The following is a 27551-nucleotide window of genomic DNA, read 5'->3' as shown; positions in this document are numbered from 1 at the left end:
GCACCCCTCTATTACCCTCAGCCTGATGGCTTCATCATTGTTGAAGTTGGCAAAGTCGCAGTGTGTGATTTTCCTTTGGAGTCGGAGAATTAATTCATCTACTGTCTCGTGCGGTAGCTGTGTGCACTGGTTGAATGTATATCTTTCTTAATCCCTTTTGCGGAGGACAACCAGCTTTCTGTTTACTGCAGTGGTGAGGTGTTGGTATGTTGTCTTTTCTTGCGATGGGATGATTTTTATGATCCCTTTAATCTCCTTCCCTGCGAGATTTGTGAAGATGTCTATCTTGTTGGGTGCCTTCTGGTCATCCACAGCTCTCATGAAGTCTTCAAACACCTCCATTCATTCCTCCCACCTGTGGCCTTGGTCCTGGTGTGGTTACAGCGTGAATGGGTTGGGACACTGCATAAATGTGGCTCTGCATCTGAGGCTTGCCCCCATGATGGCTTGTGCCCTGCGTCTGCTGCTGCCTGTGCTCTTTCCGACATTATGCTGGGAGGACATGTTTTTCTTGTCTAGCTGGGTGGGTATGGCTGATGCGTCTTTCCTCTACGTGGCCTCCTGACACCTTTCTGTTATCCTTGCTTGTGTGCTCCCGCATTGCACTTGCACACTGTGTGGCTGGGCGTGCGTGTGCTCTTCCAGTGTGCCTGGTATGTTCCCTTGTTTCCTCCTCTCACTTTTCTTTCTTCCTCTCTTTTTTTTTTGGTTGGTGGGGCCACATGTGGCTGTGGTTATGTGGCCTTGTTGTGCAGCGTGTTTTCCTTTTAACTTCCACTCTCTGTTTATTATGGTTTATTTGTGTGGAATGCTGCGTGTGTCCGTTAATACGCGACTTCCATGTTGTTTGCTGCCTCTGTATGCCGTCTCCCTTACGGCTCTGGCGGTCATGGATGGGGAGCAAGGCTGCGTATTATCTATGATATGCGGCCTCACTGTCAGTACAGGACTCCCTCTTGGCAATCACCGGGTATGTCTCCTTACCGTTGGTAATAGTCGTCCGGTCCTGTGCACGTGCTGTTGCGCTGGCACCCTCACGTACCGGCGCGTCCCTCCTCGCGTGCCGGGTGATGCAGCAGTGTCTTACTTCTGTGCCCTCTCTGGTCCGACCTCTTCTTCTTCCCGGGATGCTCCTTCAGGCCTCCTGCAGCGATGTCCTCTGGGCTGACTTCCCAGTTCCGGACTTCTCTTAGTTCCGGCCTCCTCCATCGGCTCCCCTACCTTATCCTGCTGCGCGTGTGGGCAGGCAGCAGTTTCCTTCCTGGTCCGCGCAGTCTTCTTCTTTCAGCTGCGAGCCGGTGGTCGATGTGGGTCGTGGCGCCTCGTCGCCAGTTGTTGAGGCCCACCTGCGTACACCCCGTACATAATACACATACATAATATACAGGACACCTGGTGGATTGTGACTCTCTGCTTTATTCTACTTCTTACAACTACCCTGTTCTGCCCATCACCCCTCCCCTTCCTCCCTCCTCCCGCCCTCCCTCGTGTGGCTTAGTTCATTCCTATTAAAGGGCTCCTGTTCTTTTCCTGCTGCAACATCTAACAGAATGGTGTAACAACCAATTAACAACAGGGCCAAAAGGGAGGATTGCGCCAGTGCACAATAGAATATGGACAAACCAAAATGTTCCGAGCAAGTGTATGAAGTCATATTCTTCTTGATCATTTTTATTTCAGGCAAGTTGACAATATTTGTCTGTGCCAAGACCTAGCACCAATTAGCCAGCCCTCCCCATTCAAAGAGGGCACCAACATGCATGTAAACATGCATGTTATAACTGCCGTAAGGAAGATCTGATAGCTTGAAAGTCACATGCCCATTTACGGTTTCAGAACATTCAAGCAGCATTGGTGCCATAGCATTCACCTCTGACACACATGCAGCAACTTCTCTATTTTGTCCTTGCCTTCAAGTTTCACACCTATTGAGAAAGCTTCATTTCCATGCTTACGTTGAACCATTTAATCAAGCGGGGCCCAGTTAATAATTGTAGAGGTACCACAAGCAGATACATTTATATATGCAGGCATAGGAGAGGGGTTGATTGAGCATAACAGAGCAACATTTTCATTCAGACATCATAGTACATGCTTTCAACATCCAGCCCTTTACAAACTTTCCATGCAGCCTTTAATTCTGTCTTAGCTTTCGATTGAGTCATTTCCACCCAGTCGGGCATTAGTCGGGCATTACACTCCCCTGTGAGAGGAAGGGAAAGAGAGAGAAAGATATTGCAAGTAAGAGAGAAAGTGAGACAGAGATTAGAGATAGCAGGAGGGAGAGAAACAGAGAGAGAGAGAGAGAGAGAGAGAGAGAGAGAGAGAGAGAAAGAGAAAGAGAGAGAGACAGAGAGAGAGAAAGAGAGAGAGAGAGAGATTGTTATAATATTCAGAATAATTCATGTTTTTATCAAACATAATGCCCAGCTATGCAGAGAGAGAGAGAGAGAGAGACTGCACCTCAGCCATGCCTCACTGATGATGCCCAACACGGTCGACACATGCATCTTGAGCTGCCATTGGCACTCTTGTTCAGAATACAATACAAGTTAAGATAAAAAAGGTTATATGCTTCAATCACTAAGTACAGGATGCACAAAGGGCTCTGTGCTCATTTAATGTCGTTGTTTAATTTTGTACAACACTCTTTCCTAACATTGAAGTGTTTGTAGTTATGAACCACATAACTCATTAAGAATTCCTCAAGGTTTGGATAGAAGAATAAAATGGCAGCAATATCTGTAAATCTACTAGGTTCCCAGGTCTATCCTGTTTCCCGTTCCCAGGGAAAATGGTTCCTTTCCCATATGAGGGTTTCCTCCCAGAATACGGTAGGGTTTGGGCCTCAGGGTAATGATGCCTGTGAATACGGACTATGTACATGCCCAGGCCTCAAAGCACAGACATCCATATATATATATATATATATATATATATATATATATATATATATATATATATATATATATATTATATATATATATATATATATATATTATATATATATATATATTTATATATATATATATATATATATATATATAGGGTGGCGATAGCCGCCCTATAGTTACGATGAGTCGGACTCCCATAGGAACCGCTTAAAATTCTATTGTTAATAACTTTTGATTTGAGAAACGGATTTGACCAGAATTTTTGAAAGTGATTAGGGTCAGCCCAGACGCAAAGTGTTGTACAGATTTGTTAAAAAATAGAAACGTTATTAAGGAGACAAAACATTTTCTTTTTCCAAAGTTGCGGTCTACTTCCAATTAATTTTCCTATAGACAAACAAGGTAAATGTTTGCCAAAGTGCACAGCCCAAACCGCTGGACGAATTTGGCCCAGGTCTGAAATAACTTGGGCACGAAGCGTAAACATAGTGATCCATGCTTTTTTTGGGGTTATTCCATGCAGTAGATTTTTTAATATTTGATGGAGAAGGCGTTGCCCCTTCTCAAAAATAGATAGCTATATCTTGAGAGTTTACCCAGAACAGGGTGCTTTTAGAACTGAAACAGTCACCACCTTGTTTTTCTCTCGATGTGAGAGATATTTGAGGTTTTGGGAAAATGAAACGTAGGAGCTGGGTGGGGGTTGGGGAGGTGGTTGCTAGAGGGCACCAAGTGAAATTTGGGAGTTGGAGGGGGTCTAGACTCTAGGGAATGAGTTTGCAACATAAAGCTTTCTGCAGCCTCGAATAGCTGACATTTCAAAGCAAACAGTGTCACAGAAACAGTGTGTGTTGTGGGGGTAAGGGAGAGGGCAGGGGAGGGTATGTGGCCATCAGGGTGTGGGGGGGCACAGATGAGGGGGCACTTGGTGAGGGCCTGGAAAGCATTCAGCCATTTTTCCAATATTTGCATAGGACTACAGATAGCTGAGGGTATGTGTAGTTCTGCAACCGTGGTTAGAGTTTTTTGTAATGTTATTTTTTTAAGTGACATTGGGTGTGAAAAATCGGCCATGGCCAGTGACACGATAGCCATCCAGGTCTCCCTTCCATGCAGTAACAAGGACAGACCATGCTTAGCTTCAAAGTGAGGAAATGGCCAGCCCCCTCAGGCCATGTTCCCTGATAAATGAGCCAAAGTTACAAGACCACGTAGAGAAATGGGCCAGTCCTTTCATTTCTTTGAAGCTAAGCAGGATCAGTGCCCCTTTGAAGCTAGGCAACATTTAGGATGACAACAGGGAGGGGTACATCATTTTTGCGCATGTGAGGGAAACCATGTGGCTTGCAAAAGAGGAACTTGTTTTATATAGCGCTAACCTTTTGCTGTGCCTATGTTTCCCTGCCCTTTGAGACTCTATTTTCATTACTGGTGGCAACAAGTAGACATGGCTTGAGTCTGGTTCTGCACAATAAGTATTAAGCTATGTTATCACTTTCTCAAGCGTTTACACAAAACATAACATTCAACAGGGGGCAACCAGACGTGGACTCCCTGCTCACTGTGCTTAGAGAGGCTCAGCTTCACCTCACTGATGATGCCCAACAAGGCTGAAACACGTGTATGGGGTTGCTGGTGGTATTCTTGTTCAGAGAGGAATTGCCATAGCATTTCGGTGCTGGACTGCCCTTGTGGGCGGGACAAAGACTGATATGCAAATGGATATTTCCCATCTGTGAAGGTACAGTGAGCAAAAAGCAATGGCTGCGAACTCTCAATGTGGTTAATAACCACTGAACAGGTTATCATGCCTTGTTCTTTCGAGAGAGGGGCGCCTGCTACCTTTTTTGTATTTTTGAAAAGGAACTTGGGGTTGGTCACCCTAGGTTACCTGGGGGCAACCAGACGTGGACTCCCTGCTCACTGTGCTTAGAGAGGCTCAGCTTCACCTCACTGATGATGCCCAACAAGGCTGAAACATGTGTATGGGGTTGCTGGTGGTACTCTTGTTCAGAGAGGAATTGCCATAGCATTTCGGTGCTGGACTGCCTGTCATGATCTCTGCTTCCAAAAGGTCAGGGTTTTCCCAACTCCCTTGGAAGCAGATCCATAACCCAGGTTCCGAGTGCCAACCAGTCCCAATTGGGACCTTTTGGACCCAGTCCTGGCGCCAGTGGCACCAGGCTCATAAATATGCCCAGTCCCAGCGCTGGAAGCGCCGGGCTCATAATGCTTGGGTGGACTTACCTGCAGCAGACCATGCTGCTTACTTGCCTGCCAGTTGAGCATCTGATCCTCTTCTGTTTGGAACTACTTTTCCTGTTGGGTGGGGCAGGAGCCACTCCCTAGGTTCAGAACACTGGAACTCTTCTGGAAAGCAGGAACTCTTTTCTTACCTAGGCGTGGCTGTGGAAGGAGACACCTAAGCACTACAGGAGGCTATTTAAACCACACCCGATGGATGAATCTTGCTTTGCGTTATTCTGCATCCTCTGCAGCAGAACGCTCATCGTGTCTTCTGCATCTGATCCTGGGCCTAAGGAAAAAGGCTTACCATCCTGAATCCAGTCTTCAGCAACACCTATAAAGACAAGAAAGAACAGGTTAGCATTACGGTCTTCAGTGACAGCTCTTCACTTACCTGGGCCATCGGCTGTCACCAACGCCTCGCGCTGCATTCTGAAAGACAAAGGCTTACCTACTCTTCGTGCGCTCCGGAGGTCTTCACACTGCATTCCGGCATCTGAAAGACAAAAGCTTACCAACTCTTTGCACGCTCCGGAGGACTTCGGCGCTGCATCCCGCATCTGAAAGACAAAACAAGGTGCGTTTAAAGACATTGGGGAACTTTAATACTCACGTGCCATTACTCCTTTCCACATCTAACCCAGTGGGTATTCCGGCACCCTGCAGCCGCTCCGAACTTGTACCTTCAAAATAAAAAGACAGTTAGAGCGCATCGTGAAGCAGGCAACAAGCGCTTACTTACGTGCTTCCAGGCGCTTCTATTCATCACACGGGCTCCATCTTCAACTCACTTCAGCCCGTCATCCACCATCGCCGGAACCCTGCAAAACAAGAGACATCATTACTAAAGACTTTAAAGACATTAGAATTACTCGAAACTTACCGTTCGTGAGGTAAACGACGGACAGCAGTCCTCTGAAGTGAAGAGGCCTGCTCCCCTTATCCAGTGAAGAAACTGGTTGCAGCACCCTGCCCCGAGGCAGATGGAGAGCACGGCGTTCACTTACCTAAGGTGAGAGCGTTAACCTTCGGGGTTCTACAGGAGAAGAGAAAGGGAAGAAGAGAGAGACATTCAATAACCCAGTTCATTAATCCCATATTTTCTATCTGCAGACATCTTACCCTTCGAGTCAAACATACAGTGCACAGAGGTCCAGCCCAAAGAGCCAGCCGTGTGTTACACATCATCTTTGAAGATACGGTATACGCCCAGTCAAGACCGGTGCCTCTACGGGAATCAGTTGAGCGTTACAGAACGCAAAGCCTACCACAAAACTCCCGTCCAGGCGCTATGGAAACCTCGGATACCGACCAACTAGCCCAGTTACTTGGGGAACTAAGGGCAGAAGTGCATGCAGCCCGTCAGGAAACGAACGCTCTAAGAAGGGAACTGATTATTTCCAAGAAGCGAACAGATGATCTCGCTAGACAATTGCTACAGTCACAAGCCGGACAGACCCCGTTACCCGCATATGGGGGAAATCTTCCTTCTACATACTCTATGAATCCAGTGCAGATCAACCTACCTGGGAATGTACCTCTGGCTCCGCCCGAACGATTTCCTGGTGACCCAAAGAGGTTTGCAGTATTTATCAATCAGTGCCGGTTGCATTTCTTATGCCGGCCAGCAGCCTTTCCAACTGATCAAGCTAAAGTAGCTTTCGTGCTTTCGTACCTTAGTGGCAATGCGGCAGACTGGTCGATCCCTCTAGTAAATCAAGATGATCCGGTCCTCCATGATTTTCAAGCTTTTCAGCTCACTATGGAAAAACTGTTCGCAAGACATTCACAGGGGCAGGCCTTGGACAATGAGCTTCTTTCGTTGCGACAAGGTAATCAAGACCTTTTGGCTTATATTGCGTCTTTCAACAGACTGATAGTGGAAACTCAATGGCCTGAGGACAAAAGGATTACGCTGTTTTATAGAGGTCTACGTGGAGAGCTCAAAGATGTGTTAGCCCAAGTAGTGAATCCCCCACAAGATTGTTCGGACTATATAGACTTAGTCGTTCAAATAGATCACAGACTGCAGAACAGGAAGGCCGATCGTTCCAAGTTTGATGCTCGAGTATTTTCCAAATCGCCAACTCCTTCCAAAGGAGTAGACTCCGGGGAACCCATGCAAATAGGAGGTCTGAAAGGTCCTCTAACACAAAAGGAGCGGGAAAGGAGAAAACAGTTGCAATTATGCCTCTATTGCGGAAACTCAGGGCACTTTCTTCGAGACTGTCCGGTGAAACCTGCTAAGAAGGCAGTAGGAGCTGCAGTTACCAAAGTTACAAACTCTGAGCAGGGAAACGACCTCGCCCGACAAGAATAGAGGTCCTCTTGCTGAGCGTGAAAACCAGTTCCGTGACCTCGCATTTCGTGATACCTATGGTCCTCATTAGCCCTGATAATCCAGATATATTACATGCAATTGAAGCTTACGTCGACAGCGGTGCCATCGGCAATTATGTGGATCATGAAATGGTTTTGAGGATGAATCTAACTCTTTGTCCCAAGGCTGTAAAGGACGTCATTACTACGGTGGATGGTACGGAGATAGCCTCCGGGCCAGTAACGCATACCACTCAAGAAGTGACGCTAATAAGTCAAGATGGACACCATGAGAAGATCGTGTTCGATGTGATCAAGGCCCCTCAGTTTCAGATTATTCTAGGAATACCTTGGTTAGAGAAACACAATCCTCTGATCGATTGGCGAGCAAGAACGGTCCAGTTTCCAGAATGTGTCTCTACTTGTCACCCTCCACCTGGTGTTGCACTGGCAGCAATTTCTTCAGAGACTCCCCAGTTACCTCCCGAATACCTAGAATACCAAGATGTTTTCCGGAAGGATCAGGCTAACTCTCTACCTCCTCATAGGTCTTATGACTGCCAGATAGACCTGATACCTGGATCTACTCCTCCTTGTAGTAGAATTTATGCCCTCACCGAGCCTGAGAACCTTCACCTTCGACAATACCTGGATCAATACCTGGCAAATGGGTTTATTCGTCCTTCCAAGTCCCCTGCTTCTTCAGCTTTGTTCTTCGTTCCAAAAAAGGAAGGAGACCTTAGAACTTGTATAGATTATCGCTCCCTGAACCAGATCACCGTTAAGAATAGATATCCGTTACCTTTGATCCCTGAACTCCTGGACCAAGTCAGAAAAGCATGCATATATACAAAGCTGGAGCTTACCACTTGGTACGAGTAAAAGAGGGCGATGAATGGAAGATGGCCTTCCGCACCAAGTATGGGCTATTTGAATATCAGGTCATGCCCTTCGGACTTTGCAATGCCCCGGCCGCCTTTCAATATTTTATGAACGATGTCCTCAGAGAGCTCATAGATGTGTGTGTTGTTGTTTACATTGACAACATCCTCGTTTATTCTTCATCGGAATCTGAACATCGGAAACACGTGAAAATGGTCCTCGACAGATTGCGGCAACACAAACTTTTCGCTAAGTTGGAAAAATTTGTTTTCAACGTGACTGAAGTTGAATTCTTGGGATTCATATTATCACCTGGCGGAGTGCGTATGGATTCAAAGAAGGTCGATGCAGTTCTCAAATGGCCATCACCATCCTCCGTAAAAGGTGTGCAAAGCATGTTAGGCTTCGCTAACTTTTACCGCAGGTTTATCCCCGAATTCTCTCGAATAGTCCAGCCCATCACTGCCTTGTTAAAGAAAAACAAACGTTTTGAATGGTCTACCGAGGCAGAACAAGCTTTCCAGGATTTGAAGACTAAATTTATCTCTGCACCAATCTTAAAACACCCTCGCCCCGAACTCCCCTACATCATGGAAACTGATGCTTCAAGCCTTGCCATGGGGGCAGTTCTATCACAAAAGGACCCGGTAACCAATCAGTTGCATCCCGTGGCATTTTGGTCCCGCAAATTCTCGCCTCCTGAAATCAATTACACGATTACTGACAAGGAACTTCTGGCTATCAAGTCTGCCTTTAAGGCTTGGCGGCATTATCTGCTGGGGGCCCGACACACCGTTACTGTGATTACGGATCACCGAAACCTGCAATATTTGAAAACCGCAAAAGCCCAATCCTCTAGACAACTCCGTTGGGCATTATTCTTTGCCGAGTTTGACTTCATAATTACCTATCGACCTGGTACAAAAAACGGTAAAGCTGATGCCCTTTCTCGGATGGGAGTGGAAGAACACTTGATCAACCCTAAACCTGTACCAATCATTCCCGAACAAAGAATTCTGGGTGTAATCGCCACACAATCCATAGAGGAAGTTAAGGATAAAGCCAGGCAACTTGTAACTCCAGCAGACATACAGAATAGGCATCTGCAAGGAAAGGACTTTGCAGTAAAGGACAACTTATTGTATTTCCAAGAACGATTATACCTACCCAGCACAGATTTACAGAAAGAAGTAATCTCTTGTTATCACGATTCTTTAATGGAAGGACATCCCGGTATAGCCAAGACCTCAGAAAAGATCAAGCGCTACTTCTGGTGGCCGTCTTGGAAAAAAGATATCAGAGACTTTATAATGTCCTGTGGAGTATGCGCCCAAAACAAGAGTCAAAAGGAAAGACCAGCAGGCCTCTTACGCCCTATTGACATCCCACCTCGCCCTTGGCATACGCTTTCTATGGACTTCATCACCGATCTACCTCCATGCTCCGGATACAATACGATTCTAGTAATCGTGGACTTATTCTCCAAGATGGCGCATTTCATTCCACTCAAAGGCTTGCCAACAGCAGCAACTCTGGCCCGAGAATTTCTCGAAAACATCGTCCGACTGCACGGTTTTCCTTCGGTTCTAATTTCGGATCGAGGTAGTCAATTTATTTCTCATTTTTGGCGAAGTTGCTGTCGGTCGGCTCAAATTGATGTGAGACTATCGACCAGTCACCACCCTCAGACCTACAGACAAACCGAGAGGACCAATCAAACTCTGGAACAGTATTTACGCTGCATGCTGCAACAAACTGAAAAAACTTGGAAAGACATCCTTTGGATAGCCGAATATGCCTACAATAACTCTGTCCATTCGGGAACTGGGAAAACCCCGTTTTTTCTTTTGTACGGCAGTCACCCTCGAACCTCGGAGTTGGATCCCCTCCAAGATCTTGAAACACCAGCAGTAGACTACCTGCATTCTACAATCACCCAAGCCTTTAAGGAAGCTGTTTCTCACCTTCAAAGGGCTAAAGAACAATACAAGAAAGGAGCAGATCAACATTGGAAGGAAGCCTCTCAATATCGAGTAGGGGATCAAGTCTGGTTATCCAACAAATATCTACCTCTAAAAGGGCCACGCACATTCAACCCAAGATACCTTGGTCCCTATTCCATCACTACCATAGTAAACCCAGTAGCGGTCAAGTTGGACTTGCCCCCGCACATGAAGATACATCCGGTCTTCCACGTCTCTCTATTAAAACCCGTGCAACCTCAAACCCGACTAACTAAATCTCCAAAACCTATCCTAGTTGATGGGGAACTCGAGTTTGAAGTCAAAAGCATTCTGGACTCCAAGATCTCCAAATCTAAACTATTTTACCTAATTGACTGGAAAGGCTACGGCCCCCAAGAGAGATCCTGGGAACCTGCTGAATATGTCCACGCTCCTCGCCTAATCAAAAGATTTCACCGAACATTTCCTGACAAGCCAAAACCCCCGGAGAAGCCCGGTTTGGGAGGGGCCTTGAGGGGGGGTACTGTCATGATCTCTGCTTCCAAAAGGTCAGGGTTTTCCCAACTCCCTTGGAAGCAGATCCATAACCCAGGTTCCGAGTGCCAACCAGTCCCAATTGGGACCTTTTGGACCCAGTCCTGGCGCCAGTGGCACCAGGCTCATAAATATGCCCAGTCCCAGCGCTGGAAGCGCCGGGCTCATAATGCTTGGGTGGACTTACCTGCAGCAGACCATGCTGCTTACTTGCCTGCCAGTTGAGCCTCTGATCCTCTTCTGTTTGGAACTACTTTTCCTGTTGGGTGGGGCAGGAGCCACTCCCTAGGTTCAGAACACTGGAACTCTTCTGGAAAGCAGGAACTCTTTTCTTACCTAGGCGTGGCTGTGGAAGGAGACACCCAAGCACTACAGCAGGCTATTTAAACCACACCCGATGGATGAATCTTGCTTTGCGTTATTCTGCATCCTCTGCAGCAGAACGCTCATCGTGTCTTCTGCATCTGATCCTGGGCCTAAGGAAAAAGGCTTACCATCCTGAATCCAGTCTTCAGCAACACCTATAAAGACAAGAAAGAACAGGTTAGCATTACGGTCTTCAGTGACAGCTCTTCACTTACCTGGGCCATCGGCTGTCACCAACGCCTCGCGCTGCATTCTGAAAGACAAAGGCTTACCCACTCTTCGTGCGCTCCGGAGGTCTTCACACTGCATTCCGGCATCTGAAAGACAAAAGCTTACCAACTCTTCGCACGCTCCGGAGGCCTTCGGCGCTGCATCCCGCATCTGAAAGACAAAACAAGGTGCGTTTAAAGACATTGGGGAACTTTAATACTCACGTGCCATTACTCCTTTCCACATCTAACCCAGTGGGTATTCCGGCACCCTGCAGCCGCTCCGAACTTGTACCTGCAAAATAAAAAGACAGTTAGAGCGCATCGTGAAGCAGGCAACAAGCGCTTACTTACGTGCTTCCAGGCGCTTCTATTCATCACACGGGCTCCATCTTCAACTCACTTCAGCCCATCATCCACCATCGCCGGAACCCTGCAAAACAAGAGACATCATTACTAAAGACTTTAAAGACATTAGAATTACTCGAAACTTACCGTTCGTGCAGTAAACGACAGACAGCAGTCCTCTGAAGTCAAGAGGCCTGCTCCCCTTATCCAGTGAAGAAACTGGTTACAGCACCCTGCCCCGAGGCAGATGGAGAGCACGGCGTTCACTTACCTAAGGTGAGAGCGTTAACCTTCGGGGTTCTACAGGAGAAGAGAAAGGGAAGAAGAGAGAGACATTCAATAACCCAGTTAATTAATCCCATATTTTCTATCTGCAGACATCTTACCCTTAGAGTCAAACATACAGTGCAAAGAGGTCCAGCCCAAAGAGCCAGCCGTGTGTTACACATCATCTTTGAAGATACGGTATACGCCCAGTCAAGACCGGCGCCTCTACGGGAATCAGGTGAGCGTTACACTGCCCTTGTGGGCGGGACAAAGACTGATATGCAAATGGATATTTCCCATCTGTGAAGGTACAGTGAGCAAAAAGCAATGGCTGCGAACTCTCAATGTGGTTAATAACCACTGAACAGGTTATCATGCCTTGTTCTTTCGAGAGAGGGGCGCCTGCTACCTTTTTTGTATATTTGAAAAGGAACTTGGGGTTGGTCACCCTAGGTTACCTGGGGGCAACCAGACGTGGACTCCCTGCTCACTGTGCTTAGAGAGGCTCAGCTTCACCTCACTGATGATGCCCAACAAGGCTGAAACACGTGTATGGGGTTGCTGGTGGTACTCTTGTTCAGAGAGGAATTGCCATAGCATTTCGGTGCTGGACTGCCCTTGTGGGTGGGACAAAGACTGATATGCAAATGGATATTTCCCATCTGTGAAGGTACAGTGAGCAAAAAGCAATGGCTGCGAACTCTCAATGTGGTTAATAACCACTGAACAGGTTATCATGCCTTGTTCTTTCGAGAGAGGGGCGCCTGCTATCTTTTTTGTATTTTTGAAAAGGAACTTGGGTTTGGTCACCCTAGGTTACCTGGGGGCAACCAGACGTGGACTTCCTGCTCACTGTGCTTAGAGAGGCTCAGCTTCACCTCACTGATGATGCCCAACAAGGCTGAAACACGTGTATGGGGTTGCTGGTGGTACTCTTGTTCAGAGAGGAATTGCCATAGCATTTCGGTGCTGGACTGCCCTTGTGGGCGGGACAAAGACTGATATGCAAATGGATATTTCCCATCTGTGAAGGTACAGTGAGCAAAAAGCAATGGCTGCGAACTCTCAACGTGGTTAATAACCACTGAACAGGTTGTCATGCCTTGTTCTTTCGAGAGAGGGGCGCCTGCTACCTTTTTTGTAACATTCAACAGACACATGAACCCTCGATAAGTAACATTTTTGAATTGACTATTCACGGATGATGGTTTGAGGGCCACTTTTTTGGGGGGAGGGGTGGGCCACTTTTTTTGGGTGCACGGGCCTATTTCTTGTCCCATTCCGACCCTACTGTGAGTCCCACTCCAGGGTCACAAGGGCCAATGTCAGTCCTTTTTTCAGGCTCCCAAACATGAGGGAGTCTGGCCCACAACTGCAAGAGTCCTTCAACACGGTGAGGTCCTGGGTACCGCTGTGGTTGGCAGAGAGGCAGGCTTATGGGCCAGCAGCAGAGTTCACAGCCAATGGTCCCTGGGGATAGTTAGGGGACAGAGCTGGTCTCTGATTTAGAATACCTGCCTTCACCTCCCAAATGGGGGACATTAGAAAGGACTGCTCTCTCAGCAGGGTCCAGTGAAATCTTCTTAAATTATGATTCAAGTATGCTTTAAGATGATTCCCAAGATGATTCAAAGAAGTGGTGGGAGACCCTTCTTTTATAGGCAAAAGTCCCCAGGTGATTGGACTAAAGCTAGCCTGCTTTCGGTGTCCAATTTCGGCTTTTGAAATGTGTGGATTTTGCCAGTATGATGTCACACCCAAAATGCTTTGCTCCAGAGGAAGTGGAGGGGACAGGAAAGAGAAAGAGAGGCAGAGAGAATCAAGATGGCAGAACCCTCCAAAATTGTGCAGACCCCTCTATGGATCACCATAACTCTGCCCCTCTTCTCTTGTAGGACCAAAGGGCTTTAGAAATGCAGCTACCTGGTGTGAGGCCTGGCTCTCTGTGAACGGGTGTGCCTCTTGGTTTCTGTTCTGAGGGTAGCGTCCTATGGAGTGGTTGTACTGGGGCAAAGGGTGTAACCTACCCTTACAAAGCAACTAAGAGAAGCAATTTCCTAAGACTAGTTCTGTCAGTGGACAGGAGTGGGCCTTGTTTGGGAGGAATACACATAATCCTTCCACCGCTTAACTGGGCCCACAGAGCTGACACATGTCTGAAATCAATTTAAAGTGGCTGGGATAACTCTGTAAATATAAGCCATACCTGAGTTGGGGTATGGTGACCAGCATCTTTCCGTTTTGTGTGTCACCAGGACATCTTCAGTATTATGTAGTTTTTGGAACTGGGGTACATATTAGAAATGCAGCCCCTGCGCTGTAGAGACTTGGGTGTCACTGCAGGTGCCAAAAGGGCACCTGCGGCCCCCGAACCTGTTCTGTGGCATTAGTAAAGCAGGCGCTGTGAATCAGGATGCTGATGCAGCAAGGCACAAGTACACACTATGCTTTTGCGATGGAGTTTATGAAAGGGGAATCTGATTAGCAGATTTCCCTTTGGGAGATAGAATTACCTGCATCATTTTATTATTTACTCCCCTCTCCTGTGGCCAGCGACCACCATCCAATTATTCGCCTCCTCTGTTGCCCCAATCCCACCACAAATGGCTTTCTTAGCAGCAGACTTTCATGCATTCTAATTAACATCAGATCGGTTGCCAAAAATCGTCACAACATATTCGACTTAATATCCTCTGACGGGCCTAACATACTTTTCATCACAGAAACCTGGTTCTCTGTGGACTGCCAACCCATTGCACATGAGGCCTTTCTCCCAGGCTACACTCTCATTGTGTGCGACAGAACTAGCAGGTCAGGCAGGATAACCATCTTCTACAAATCACACCTCACCAGCTCACACTCTGAGGAACAAGCATGCAATGCAAACTGCGACTCTCCTAATGACATTTCTCATCACCCCCACACTTACTCACAGCTTTTGACTCATATACAGCCCCCCAGGCTTCAACAGAAACTTCGCTGATACCCTCAGTGACTCCCTAGCTGCCATCCTCATTTCCCACCCCTCCCTCGCCATGCTTGGTGATCTCAACATATTGTTTGATATCCCACATAACACCATGACACAACCACTCCTGAACAACCTGAAAGCCCTTCACTTGACTCAACTGGCATCAGGTGCCACACACTCCACAGAACATACCCTAGATGCAGTCTTCAGTTCCTCCAATATGATCCCCCTACTCCCACCTCAACCACTAATCTGGATGGACTACTCAGCCATCTTCTTCACACTATCGATAGCAAACCCTCCTCCCGTTTTATTAATCCTGGACAAACCACCCGCATCCCACTGTGGAACAAGGTCATAGTAGCTCTGGACTTGGCCGAGGTCCTGCTTGCCTCCCAACCCAATCTCTCTTTCCAGGGAGGTCTGCCCCCCATCAGCCCTTTTGACCAATGGCTCTCCAATTTGCTTAGACCTCTTGCCCTATCGGATCCGCCTCCCACAGACAAGACCCTTCCCCCAGATGGTTCACCCCATCTCTCAAATCCCTCAAAATAGAAAACCACACCCTGAAACGCAGATGGTGGGCCGAACCATCACCCCAGAATAGAGCTACATATGCCTGTCAGATCAAAGTCTACAAGGCAGAAATCTGGAAGGCCAAAAAAGCCTTCTACTGGAACAGAATCTCTAATGCCTGTAACATCAGCAGGGCACTCCACAAGATCATCTCAAAAGGCAATGCCCCTCCCTGCACTTCCTGTCACCCTCTCCACTTCCAAGCACTCTGTGATGCCCTCTTGGACCACTTTCACTACATAGAGTCCTGGGCTCTAGAGGCAGCGGCACCGGGACCACCATCCCCTACCGAGAAGAGCCACATCGATGGTTTCCCCTCTGCCCCTATTATGGGAAAAAATTGTGCTATTGGAGGGGAGTTGGTTGCTGGTTACCAGAAGTGACTACAGCTACCAGAATTCCCTGAGGCTTAAATTGAGACTAATTAGTAACACCTGAAACAACTGCCTCCCTGAAGATTGTAAGAGACATGAAAGTGCTTGGAGGAGAAGAGCAAATGAACTGCATCAGATGGGATTTCTGTTATTACTTGATCATTGGTGGGATTTAACCCTGTTACTACTTGCATCAGATATACAAAACTGGGAACTAGAGTGCGCGCCTTACCCCCTCTTTTTTCTACACATTGGTTCGAGAGTCCCGGGCTCTAGAGGCAGCAGCACACGGGTCACCATGGCCTACCTAGGAGAGCCACATTGATGGTTTTCCCCCCTCATCCTATTATGGGAAAAAATTGTGCTATTGGAGGGGAGTTGGTTCTTGGTTATCAGAAGTGACTACAACTACCAGAATTCCCTGAGACTTAAATTGAGACTAATTAGTAACACCTGAAAAGACTGCCTCCCTGAAAATTGTAAGGGACATGAAAGCGCTTGGAGGAGAAGAGCAACTGAACTGCAACAGATGGGATTTAACCCAGTTATTAATTGATCATTGATGGGATTTAACCCTGTTACTACTTGCATCAAATATACAAAACTGGGAACTAGAGTGCGCGCTTCACCCCCTCTTTTTTCTACACATTGGTTTGAGAGTCCCGGGCTCTAGAGGCAGCGGCACCGGGGTCACCATGCCCTACCTAGCAGAGCCACATTGATGGTTTTTCCCCCTCCCCCTATTATGGGAAAAAATTGTGCTATTGGAGGGGAGTTGGTTCCTGGTTACTAGAAGTGACTACAGCTACCAGAATTCCCCGAGACTTAAATTGAGACTAATTAGTAACACCTGAAAAAACTGCCTCCCTGAAGACTGTAAGAGACATGAAAGCGCTTGGAGGAGAAGAGCAACTGAACTGCAACAGATGGAATTTAACCGTTATTACTTGATCATTGATGGGATTTAACCCTGTTACTACTTGCATCAGAAATACAAAACTAGGAACTAGAGTGCGCGCCTCACCCCCTCTTTTTCATACTCCCAGCTTGTCCTTTTCACTGAATCCAACCTCCTCCTCACCCCCACCCAGTCTGGATTCGGACCCCTTTGAGGTACTGAATCATCCCTAGTCTCCATCTGGGATGACCTCAAAAGAACCGTAGACTCGGAAGGCTGTGCCGCACTTATCCTCCTCAACCTCTCAGTGGCCTTCGACACTATCAACCACTGCACCCTCATGGACAGAATCCACTCGCACTGCATCAGGGACACAGCAATGATGTGCATATCCTCCTTCCTCACCAACCGATCAAAGATTACCCTCATACCTCCTTTCTTCCTGAACCCATGCCTTGTCACAAATGGAGTACCAAAGGGCGTCTCCCTACCTCACTGCTCTTCAACCTCTATCTGAGCACCCTCCCTGCTCTTATTCTTCTACATGGCCTAACCTGCTAATAGTATGCAGATAACACCCACATTGTCTTCAAGATCTCTAAGACCTCTTCCAACCCCCCCTGACCTCAACGCATGCCTCGCAGAAATCGACTCCTGGATGACGCTTACTACCTCCACCTCAACCCTGGACAAACCAAAATCATGATCTGCAAGAAGACTGCCCTTTTCCCCCAACTCGCCCCATGGCCATCCTCTGTAGGCCCTCCTCCCACTACATCCAACTCAGTAAGGAACCTAGGATGTACCGTGTACGCAAATCTGACATTTACACACCACATCAACTGTGGTTAAATTGTGCTATTTACATCTTAGCATTGTTCGACACATCTTCCCCTACCTCTCCTAGCCTCACAGAGTCACAGCAATGACGACTATCATCCTCTGTCACCTAGACTTTGCCAACTCCCTACACCTGGGCTCCCCTACATCTCAACTCAGAAAACTCCAAAGAGTCCAAAACGCATCAGCCAGGCTACTCCTAGCCCTTGACCCCAGAGAGCATATCGCACCTGCCCTCTGTGTCCTCCTCTGGATCCCTGTCAGGAGATGGTCCACTTTCAAAGCTCAAAGCTTTGTGCATCACCCACCGTGCTCTGCACAAGACAGGCCCAGAATACCTACAAAACAAGCTCACACACCCACCAGAAACCTGAGAGCAGACACTGCACTCCTCCTTGTCATCCCTTGCATCAAATCAACCAGAATAGGGGGATCCTCTTTTTCTGACCAAGCACCCACAATAGGCCCTCAAGGCCTAGCTCTTTTCTCCTGCATCCCGACAAACTCATTCTGCCCCTCAGGTTAATTTAATCCCTATCGGATAGGCTGGGGCATCAATGAGTCCATTAGAACAATGTACTGAGTGACACAGAGAAAGAATTCTAGCAGACAGCAGGACAGGATCCGCTCCATGTCTACGAAACAAGAAACCTGCCAGCCCACGGGTACGTATCACACTCCAAGTCAATCCAAGACAGCCGTAGGCACGGCCACCCACCCACCCACACTCATCTGCAGTCATACGCTACTTGAAGACACATTGCAAAACACATCTGCCTTTTAAATGCAGCTAAGTCCCACAACAGAAATACAGTCTAGCTGGACACATAATCAGCCTCCTGGACTCGCATACAGTCCTGACAACCTCACAGCACCCACTCACAAGCCAGCTAGACATGGGTCGCTAGCAAGGACTTGGCCACCTTCGTATTGGCTAAAATGCACGCATGCATTCTAAACTCCTATGACAAAACTCCCATACCACGAACTTCAGACCCCTGACAGAGTTCACCTACAGCGTTTTTGAGGCCATACCAATGAGAACAGTAGATATACAAATGCCAAGTTACATTACATTTAAAAAAAAAAAAGCCAGGGCTTTCACGCCCTTGCCAGATGGCAATTCATCCCAAAGATGCACAGGTAAACCAAGAAGAAGAGTACAACAGAGAAAGACACAAAGACATGGTAAGTAAATTAGCTTTTGCAAAAGAGTTTATATCAACAGATGTGAGCAGCTGAAGCAATGAGACAGAGAAAGTAAGACAGGGGTCAAAGATCATTGATTACAAGATTACATGCATCGGTGAGAGAGGCGAAAGAAAAGGATGGAAAGAAATAGAAGATGGAGGCCGGCAAGAAAAACAACCATTGTCAGTTTCAGAAGAATTCAAAGCGAAATTAACGATTTGGCATCCAAAATTGGATCGTTTATAACCAGCAGTGGTCGAAGTGTATGAAAAGAAGTAGTGGAACTATGTTCACTGCTGGACTGCACATGCTTCCCACAAACCCCATCACCACACCCCCTCCCACAGACAATACAAACCCCCAAACACATGCACCTGCTGTTTAAGGGAATGTTCAGTGTAGTGCACTGAAAGTGCAAGTATCAACTTCTTCCTATACTTTTATTTTAAGGAAACCATTACGGAATCGTTTATTTTTAAAATAAACGTATAGGAACAGTAAAACTTATTTAAAAAAGTAGAGGAGCACTGCTCCCAACCGCTCCCGCTCACTTCGACCACTGATAACCAGTGTGTAGGTTAGAGTAAAGGAGTTTGTCAGAGAAGTGGTATGGGGAGAGTACATTATTTGAGAACAGTTGGTATAAACGTGACTGGAATTACCAAGCGAAGAAAGAGGTAGAGTACATAGAACAGAGAAGGGGATGATGAAACGCAGCAAATAGAAGAGAAAAAGGAGCTTAACATCTACCAGTGCTAGGTTATGAAAAGGTGAGAGGAGATAGTTGAAAGGTGAACTAAGAGAGAACAACAGAGATTACAGAAAAGACCAGAGAACAGTGCAATAATCTGTGTTGAAAGCCACCTACAGGTCGAGAAGAATGACAAGAGAAGACATTTTGGAGGGACAAGCTGAAGTAAGAAAACTCCTCCACGTACAAGAAGGCTATTTTTAAATACAGAGGGGAATGTGATAAATTCAATGATCTCTGGGGCCTGATCTTGGATACCTATAGTTAAATGATGTGTTACTTAAATGCTTCATGAAATATGCATTATTTAAAAGTCTGCTGATGTGTATCGTCAATATGACTTGTTTGCATTGCTGATTTTACTTTAGTATCTTGTTGGGTGGGTAGAAGGCGTGACACTGATATATGAAGGCTGTCCCATCACACTGTAGACATCCTGTCTGAGAGGAAGGACCCAATCCACTCAACAGCTGACGATGAGCACTGCCCAACCAAAGCTAATGTGACTTGGTGTTTCCCATGGTCCAGGAGGTCCAAAGCTGCCAGTAGATCAAGCGGCATCAGCAGCCCTATTTTACTCCTTTCCATGCGGTCCAGCATCTGGGTCTGAAGATCCAGTAACACACCTTTTATCTTATGGTGCGATCTGAATCCAGACTGGCTGAGATGCAAGATATTAGCCCTATCCAGATGTTCTTGTAGATGTATAATTTTGCTTTCACGTACCTTCTAAATGTATGCTCGAAAGATTGTTATGGTATGTATGGCTTATCCATTAGGTTTGTAGGGTTCTATCATTGATCTGCTTTGATTGTATTACCTAAGTATGCATTTTGTTTTTTTCCTATTAGTGTTAAATAAAATAACATTTTAAACCTTAAGAAAACAGCTCACCAAAGAACGACATGTATTTAAGGAATGGTATATTCAGCACTGAATGCAAGCAACGTGTGGTAATACTTACAGATTTCACCTACAATGAACTCTCCACACGCTTTTGGCTCTTTGCGTCGTCCACCTATGTTGCTCGTCATGTTAATGCTTATTGTGTCCGCAGCAGAAAAATCAAGCATGCTCATGTGACATGTGTATGTTGTAAGGCCGTCTCGCTTGGCTGACTGGCTGAGAATGCAGAGCTCACACTTGTCGTACGGGCACCTGAAGAAAGAGTGACGCACATTTAGCACCCCAAAAGATACGTTTCTTCTCTCTCATTGGTTTAGCATTCGTTTTTTTCTCACCTAATATCCTTCAAATGAACTCAGGATAGAGTATTTGCAGGTACAGACCTGAAAGCGGGGTTGGACTTGGGTTCAGACAGTAAAGATTACAGCACATTTGTCCTATATATTGATTAAAAGGCAGTTAAGCGCAGCAACTGATGCCTTACATATTGGAAGTTTTATAACAAATGTCTTGCTTCAGCGGCTTGTGGGGAATGAGGAGAGAGATAGTGAAGGGGCTGGGAGCATGGGAGAAAGGGTAGGAGCAGCAGGAAACCAGGGTACCTGCACAAAAGAGGCTCATCCTGCAGTGGTCTACTGTGCAAATATCCAGAGTTCCCAGTAGGCCACGTCACCACTGGGTAAAATCCAAGAGAGAGCTGAATTAAAAGACTAGAATGGGGAGAGATAGAAAGATAAACAGGAGAAAGACATAGGCCCATGTTCAAAAGTCTGTTTAGCAAAAAACCACATGCTTTTGACTTAAATGAAATCCAGCAGCATGGTAGTTAAGCCAAAGATGGGCAGTGTCCTTGCAATGCTGAAGAATTAGTCTAAAGACCTACTGTCAGGGATCACTGTTCAAACCGCAACTTCCAGGGCACCATAGTTCTAGTGTAATGCAATCTGTGGATCCATTAAAGCACGGGTCTGACACCTGCAGCCCTCCAGAGGATTTGGACTACGGTTCCATTGATCCCACACAATTAAGTATGTTGGCTAAGGTCGATGGGAGTTGTGGTCCAAAACATCTGGAGATCCAAAGGTTGCAGACCCTGGCATTCGAGGTTGGATTCCGGCAGTAATACTTGAACTAGCCTACCCCAGATCGAAGAGTATGTTATAAACGAGGATCTCGCCACAATTCCCAAAGGCAACTAGCAATATTGTCACTGCCTGTCACTTGCGTTGAGCAGACTTTAAGCAGGGGAATCCCCGTGACTGTGCTACCAAAGACGTCCCGAAGACAGTACAGTGCCCAATTAGGACAGGCACCGATTTCGCTTCCTTACCTGCCAGAGGGAATGGATATTCAAGGCCACCCTGGGGCAGCCAGGATTAAGAGTGGCTGAAAACGAAATGACTGCATTGCTGGGAAGACGTGGTACTTCTCATCCATTATTGATAAAAACTAATAGTTTAGCAAGCATACCACCAGAAGATAATTGCTGATTTGAAAAATCGTTGTACTCCCGGTTGTTGCACGGATTAAATCCAAATCCCTCTGCATCATCCACAAGGCTGTCTGTGCCCGGGGACCACACTATCTCCAACTTAATCTTACTGACTGAATACTCTCCTGCTAGACCACTTCGTTCCTCAGGCACTAACTCTTTATCAGTCAACAAAACTTTATTTGGCCTTCAGGCCATCAAAGTACATCTTATCACAATTTACAAACAAAACCCAACATAGTACTACACATCAAGAGTCGAAACATAGGAAAAAGGAACCCGTCAAGTGAGAGCCTGGCCCTTTTCAAGGTAACGCCAGCACCGAGGGTCCAACCACATTTTGCCCTGCTAAACCCGTTCCCAAAGGTGTATGATTCACGCCAGTTAGGGGAGTATTCTTCAGGGATTGCCTAAATAGGCCATTGAGACCAGTGCAGTGGTATGGGCTGATTAGAATCTCACCCTTGTGTGACCGACCATCCTCCTTCTTCCCAGGACCCCTTCGGCCACTCTCCAGTCCCAGAAAGACAATTCAACAATGTCATAGGGGTTCTGCCCATTGCTTGGGACTCTGCGACATCCCGCCATGGCTTCCCTGGAAACAAAATCACAACCTCCAGCCATTCTGTATCAATTAAGGCTTTTATTTAGCAAGGCATCCCTTGGTCTTATTTGTTCCTCACTAGTTTGGGTACCCCGCAGAGGTATTTGTGGCACACCAGGGCACTCCCTGGGCTTTACGCTTACCCCGCCCCTTCCTAGCCGTGTGACTTGACCTCTGGTTGCCCCTAGGCAAGTACATTTTATATCCACCAGACTTGATGCATGGCCCTCCAATGGGGTAGGCTTTGCCTTGGATTTAAACAACCCTTTTGGCTCCCCGATCTTGATGATACTTTCGCAGGGGGCGTCAATGTTTGCAGGGCTTTGTTTCCCAAGAACCAAATTGCAGTGATCACATTTCCCATTAGTAAGCGCTGTGCTCAGAAGGGCCTGAGCATCAGGGTTTTCCATGGATGAATTAAGAGGCCCCTTGCCAGTAATGGGAGCGCTGCAGGGCTCCTCCTGCTGTTTTGCTCCTCCCCTCCCCAGGGCCTCCACCAGGGTTGCAAGCATTTTCTTGATTATTACCAGCTTGCACTAGCACCCTCTGGTTGAGCAGTCATCCCCAGGGGATGAGTCAGTGGCTATCCCAACACCAGATTGGTTGCATGAAATGGGTGGTTGGAAGCCCGGAGTGGGGTTAGGTGAAGGAAAGAGCTGGCAACTGAGCAAGTAGACAGATGCTTACTCCATGCACAGGTCGAGGAGAAGGGTTTAGTAACCATGGAGTCAGCAATCCCTCTGCCTGCTTCCTTTTTGGAGGGGAATGGCAAGAGTTGATGAAGAAGCAATGCGCAGATCATTTGCTAGTGCAAAAGCAAGGTCAGGCTAGGAATTTCAGAGATCGAGCTTGGGGCCATGCATGCTGGCACAGCTGGAATAGCCTCCTCCTTCACATCCTCCTTTGACGGGGGATGCCGACTTCGTTGACCCAGGATATGGGGCTTCAGGTAACGTGTGTTCCAAGGTGGTAGCTGGGGGCACGTGGGGCATGGGGTCAGTAAAGGTTGGGGGAGGGCCAAACAAGCCCCCCCTGGTTGTAAACCTTGTCTGTATCTATAGCACTGCATATGGTGTTCCCTCCGGCCATTGGAAAATTCCCTATGATACCTGGGATGGTACCTAGGTCTTCTTAAATCGAGTTGGCACAGACCTCCCCAGGGCATGTAACAAACAGGCACTCTAGGTTAGAGTACTTTGCTTGGCAGGCAACTGTTGGGGATTCTATCGATGCCCCACCATGGGCCCCTTCAAGGACATCTTTCGTACCCCCCAGCAACTGATGGATTTCATCGATCAGTAGGTGCACCTCCCCCGTGGGATCAGTTAACTTCTTAGGGGGGTAGCATGGGTGGCCTGTTTGCCCCCCCAGGGCAGAATCACTGGCTGTGGTTTGGAGGGGGCCTCCATGTTGCCGCATCCTTCTTATTGTCAACATCCTGAGCTGGGACTTGGGGCCAGGTGAGTTTTGTGGGCGTCGAGTTGGGTGCAGAAGAGAAGCAGGGGAAAGGGGGAGATCGGTGAGGGCTCCAAGTGCTGGGCTTGAGGATGACCTTTGGGGATAGTGCCTATCCAGTGAGCCTATGTGCCAGAGTACAGTTTTCCAACAATGCCCCTCCAAGGCCTTCCACCACGTCCTCCATCTGCAGCACGATTCCACCCCAGTCAACCTTACTTCCTCTCACGGCCTCTGCTTCCTCTTTGAACCAGGGTCCTCGCTTGTCCCGTGATTGTCTCCACCATCCGGCGCCGAACACCTGCGGTGCCAAACACTGCACCCTTGCCCCACCCCAAGCTTCACCATCTGCAAGGTCTGTGGCCGTGTTAAGTGGTCCAGGGGGTGTGGCCAAAAGTAGCTGGCAGCAAGGAAAGACCCAGGAGTGGTCCACGGCCACCAAACAATGCGCCCTTGCCCCAACTCTATGTGTAAAGCACTTTGCTAAACAGAGGGTAGGTGGTCTATCGCGTCCCTGAGCTAACTCCCTCCTATGGAACATCCTCCCCCCGCCTCTAAACCTTGAGCAGGACTTTCTTAAATTCTGGAAGCTCAAGACCTTCGTCTTCACCTCCTCCTTCCCTTCTTCTCTTCTCTGCTAATCCCACAGTTGCTGTGATTGGTGTCCGGGGCCCTTATGCATCCTCGGGGTCCCTGCTCTCCCAAATCCAATCTGCCCAGCTCCTGTCTACCCTCAGCACTTGCCTTGGCACACCCTCCACCTTGGAGGTTTGCACTTACTCCTAACGTGGCCCCTGGCCATGTAGCACTCAACAACCCAAGAACTTCATCTGTGCTCACCCATGACCCTGGATTCCCTAGCACTTACGCCCTCTGCCCTTTTCATTGATGCATTTGCACAATCTGAATACTCACAAGGCATAGTAGGTTCATTCCTTCCTCATTTTTCCCTCCACTGCTCTTGCTAATTATTGTGTTTTGTAATGTATTCCGCTCCCTTGTTCCCTCCCCTTTCCCTGTCGGCGCTTTGAAACAGTATTTTGCTTGCTCTATAAGCACCTAACAAGCAATCAATCAATAAATAAATAAATAAGGCAGGACATTTCTTGAAAGGTTGGATACGACAATTACATCATGGACCAGACATACCACTACCAGCTGATCGTACTCTTAATTCTGTTCATCAAAGATTATCAAATTACTTTTTTGATAATTTTCCTCGATTTCAATCTCCAGTAATATTCAGATTGTTAAATTTTCAACTGAAACATTTTGATCGTTAGAAATTAAAAATGAACAATTTTGCTATTCAAAAATTGAAAACTCAAAAAAAAGAATTATACAATTTCTTAAGTGAGTCCTTTGAGTGTACATTTGTTCTTGCAGAAATGAAGGCAAGACATAGTGTGGCAAGCAGAAAATAGCTGTTATAAAGGTTAGCTATATGCAGGTAATGTCTCTAGGCCAGCACAGAGGTTTGATGGGAAGTTGCTCAGAAAAAGGCCCTGAGGAGGTTTATTCCTCTCAGGGCTCTGCGTCAGTTTCTCGTTTGCACATTCAGGGCCCGATTCTGGTCCAGGTTTTGAGGTCGGGATAAAATTAGTGTAGAAAGGCGACATTCGCCCCCTCCAGATTTCAGCACCAACATTCTGAGGAGGGTGGAAAGATTGTAGGGGAGGTCTTGTGCTTTCTAGCTGTAAAAGCTGATAAAATCTACAAAGTCTACCACCTATTTTATTTAGGAAAGTGTCCTCGATCCTTCAGTAATTAAGAAAAGTGTTGCTGCAGACTGAGAAAGGCCTTCATTATAAAGGAAAAAGTGTTCAGCGATGTTAACACTTTTTCAGTTTTTGCATGCACCTCAGAGGGCACAATTCTAAGGTGCGATGTTATACTGTCTTGTATCAGGTATTATGATGTTATAGGCCCTGTGGTCATCCCCGTAACAGGCATCATACCTTGAGAGACCACACGGACACGTCTCACTGTTACGGGCTCCCGGCGGCTACTGTGTCGCACAGGCTACCCTTTATTAACTGTGCATGCGTGGCCCAGAACGAGGCTCACGCATGTGTACAGGGTACATCACTCTGTAACATCCCTCCTTTTTCATAAGAAACAAACAGAGTGATAAAACCAACATTATCCAACTGCCCAACGGAGCGCATCCATTAGTGCAAAACATGTAACAACGTTACAGGCCCAACGTGGGCCATTACCGTCTTCCCTGGACATCGGGGACTAGGGTCCATTATGAAATCACGTAATCTGGCCGGGCACCGGATACCTTCTGCCTTCATTCCCAGATGGCTGGGGAGACTCTGCTGGAGCCAGTTTTTCTCGATCCTCGCTTTCACCAAGCATCACACTGGCGGGCAGAGTCGTGGCTTCAGCTCCGACGGGATCATCCTAGGTGGTTCTGGTGTCCACCTTCTTGAAATAGCATGAGTTCCTCGTTTCAGTTCCTCTATGGTCTGCGCCGGTCACCATGGACCCATTGACGTGGGTCACGCCCATGGGACTGGGCTCATATGTGAGAGAGAGTTTTCCCTCTGGGTGCCTGTTGCACACCAGGATGGTGTCTCCCACAGCGATGGGGGCTACTCTAGGCACCTCCTGACATTCTAGCGCTCATTGCGCATCTGCCGAACCTCTGATACCCTCTGATCGTCAATGATCCCCGGGGCGTGTCCTTCCACCGCCGGTATCAGTCCTCTGGGACATCGATTGAACAGCACCTCCGTTGGAGCTACTCCTGTTGACTGATGTGGCATGGTGGGGTACTCTTGGAGGAACTGGTATAAGTTCATACGTAGCTCACCCCTTTGGACTTGAGTGATTCGGGATATTTTATTTAGGATGCGCATACAGCGTTCCACTTCTCCGTTGGCCCTGGGCCATAATGGTCTCACTTTCCTGTGGATTATGCTTCACTCCTCCATGTACTGGGCAAACCAATGACCTTGGAATGGGGGCCCATTGTCTGAGCAGAGTTCAAGGGGGAAACCATGGGTTGCAAATATTTGCTCCTACGCTTCAATGGTGTGGTCGCTGGCGGTAGATTTGACCAGCTCAATCTCTGGGTAGCGGAACCATTGATCAATCACGGCCAGGGAGTATGTTCCTCTCCCTGTGAAGCCAAAGTCAGCGTGCACCGTGCCCCATGGCCGGTTTCTCCTCCCCATGGACTTGTTGCAGGGCTCTCTCGCTGCAGGGCTGGCGGCTTGGCACCATATGCAATGTTGCACGTACTCATCTACACGGCATTCCAGATCTGGGAACTAGACCTTGGTACTCAGGCGCGCCTTGGTTTTGGCTGTGCCCTGGTGGCCACTGTGGGCCAGTTTAAGCACCCTCTCAACCAGCAGTCGAGGTATCACAATCTGCCGTCCTCTTAGCATCAGCCCTTCATCCAACACTGACAGCTCATGACGGGACCGCAACAGCGCCTGCAGATCTTGTT

The 27551-nt window shown here is 47.5% G+C and overlaps 1 protein-coding gene across 2 annotated transcripts in view; it reads right to left on the bottom strand.

Annotated features, from left to right (window-relative positions):
- Positions 1-27551, bottom strand: part of IL21R (interleukin 21 receptor) — a 325610-nt gene that overhangs the window by 138787 nt on the left and 159272 nt on the right. For both annotated transcript variants that reach the window (XM_069647188.1, XM_069647189.1), the window contains exon 4: positions 20596-20789. In XM_069647188.1, coding sequence (XP_069503289.1) covers positions 20596-20789 — 194 coding nt within the window. The remainder of the gene's footprint in view (positions 1-20595; positions 20790-27551) is intronic.

This window comes from Ambystoma mexicanum, chromosome 2q (genome assembly GCF_040938575.1).
Source record: "Ambystoma mexicanum isolate Mex_15411 chromosome 2q, UKY_AmexF1_1, whole genome shotgun sequence".
NCBI classification, from domain to species: domain Eukaryota; kingdom Metazoa; phylum Chordata; class Amphibia; order Caudata; family Ambystomatidae; genus Ambystoma; species Ambystoma mexicanum.
This window is presented reverse-complemented; position numbering and strand designations above follow the sequence as displayed.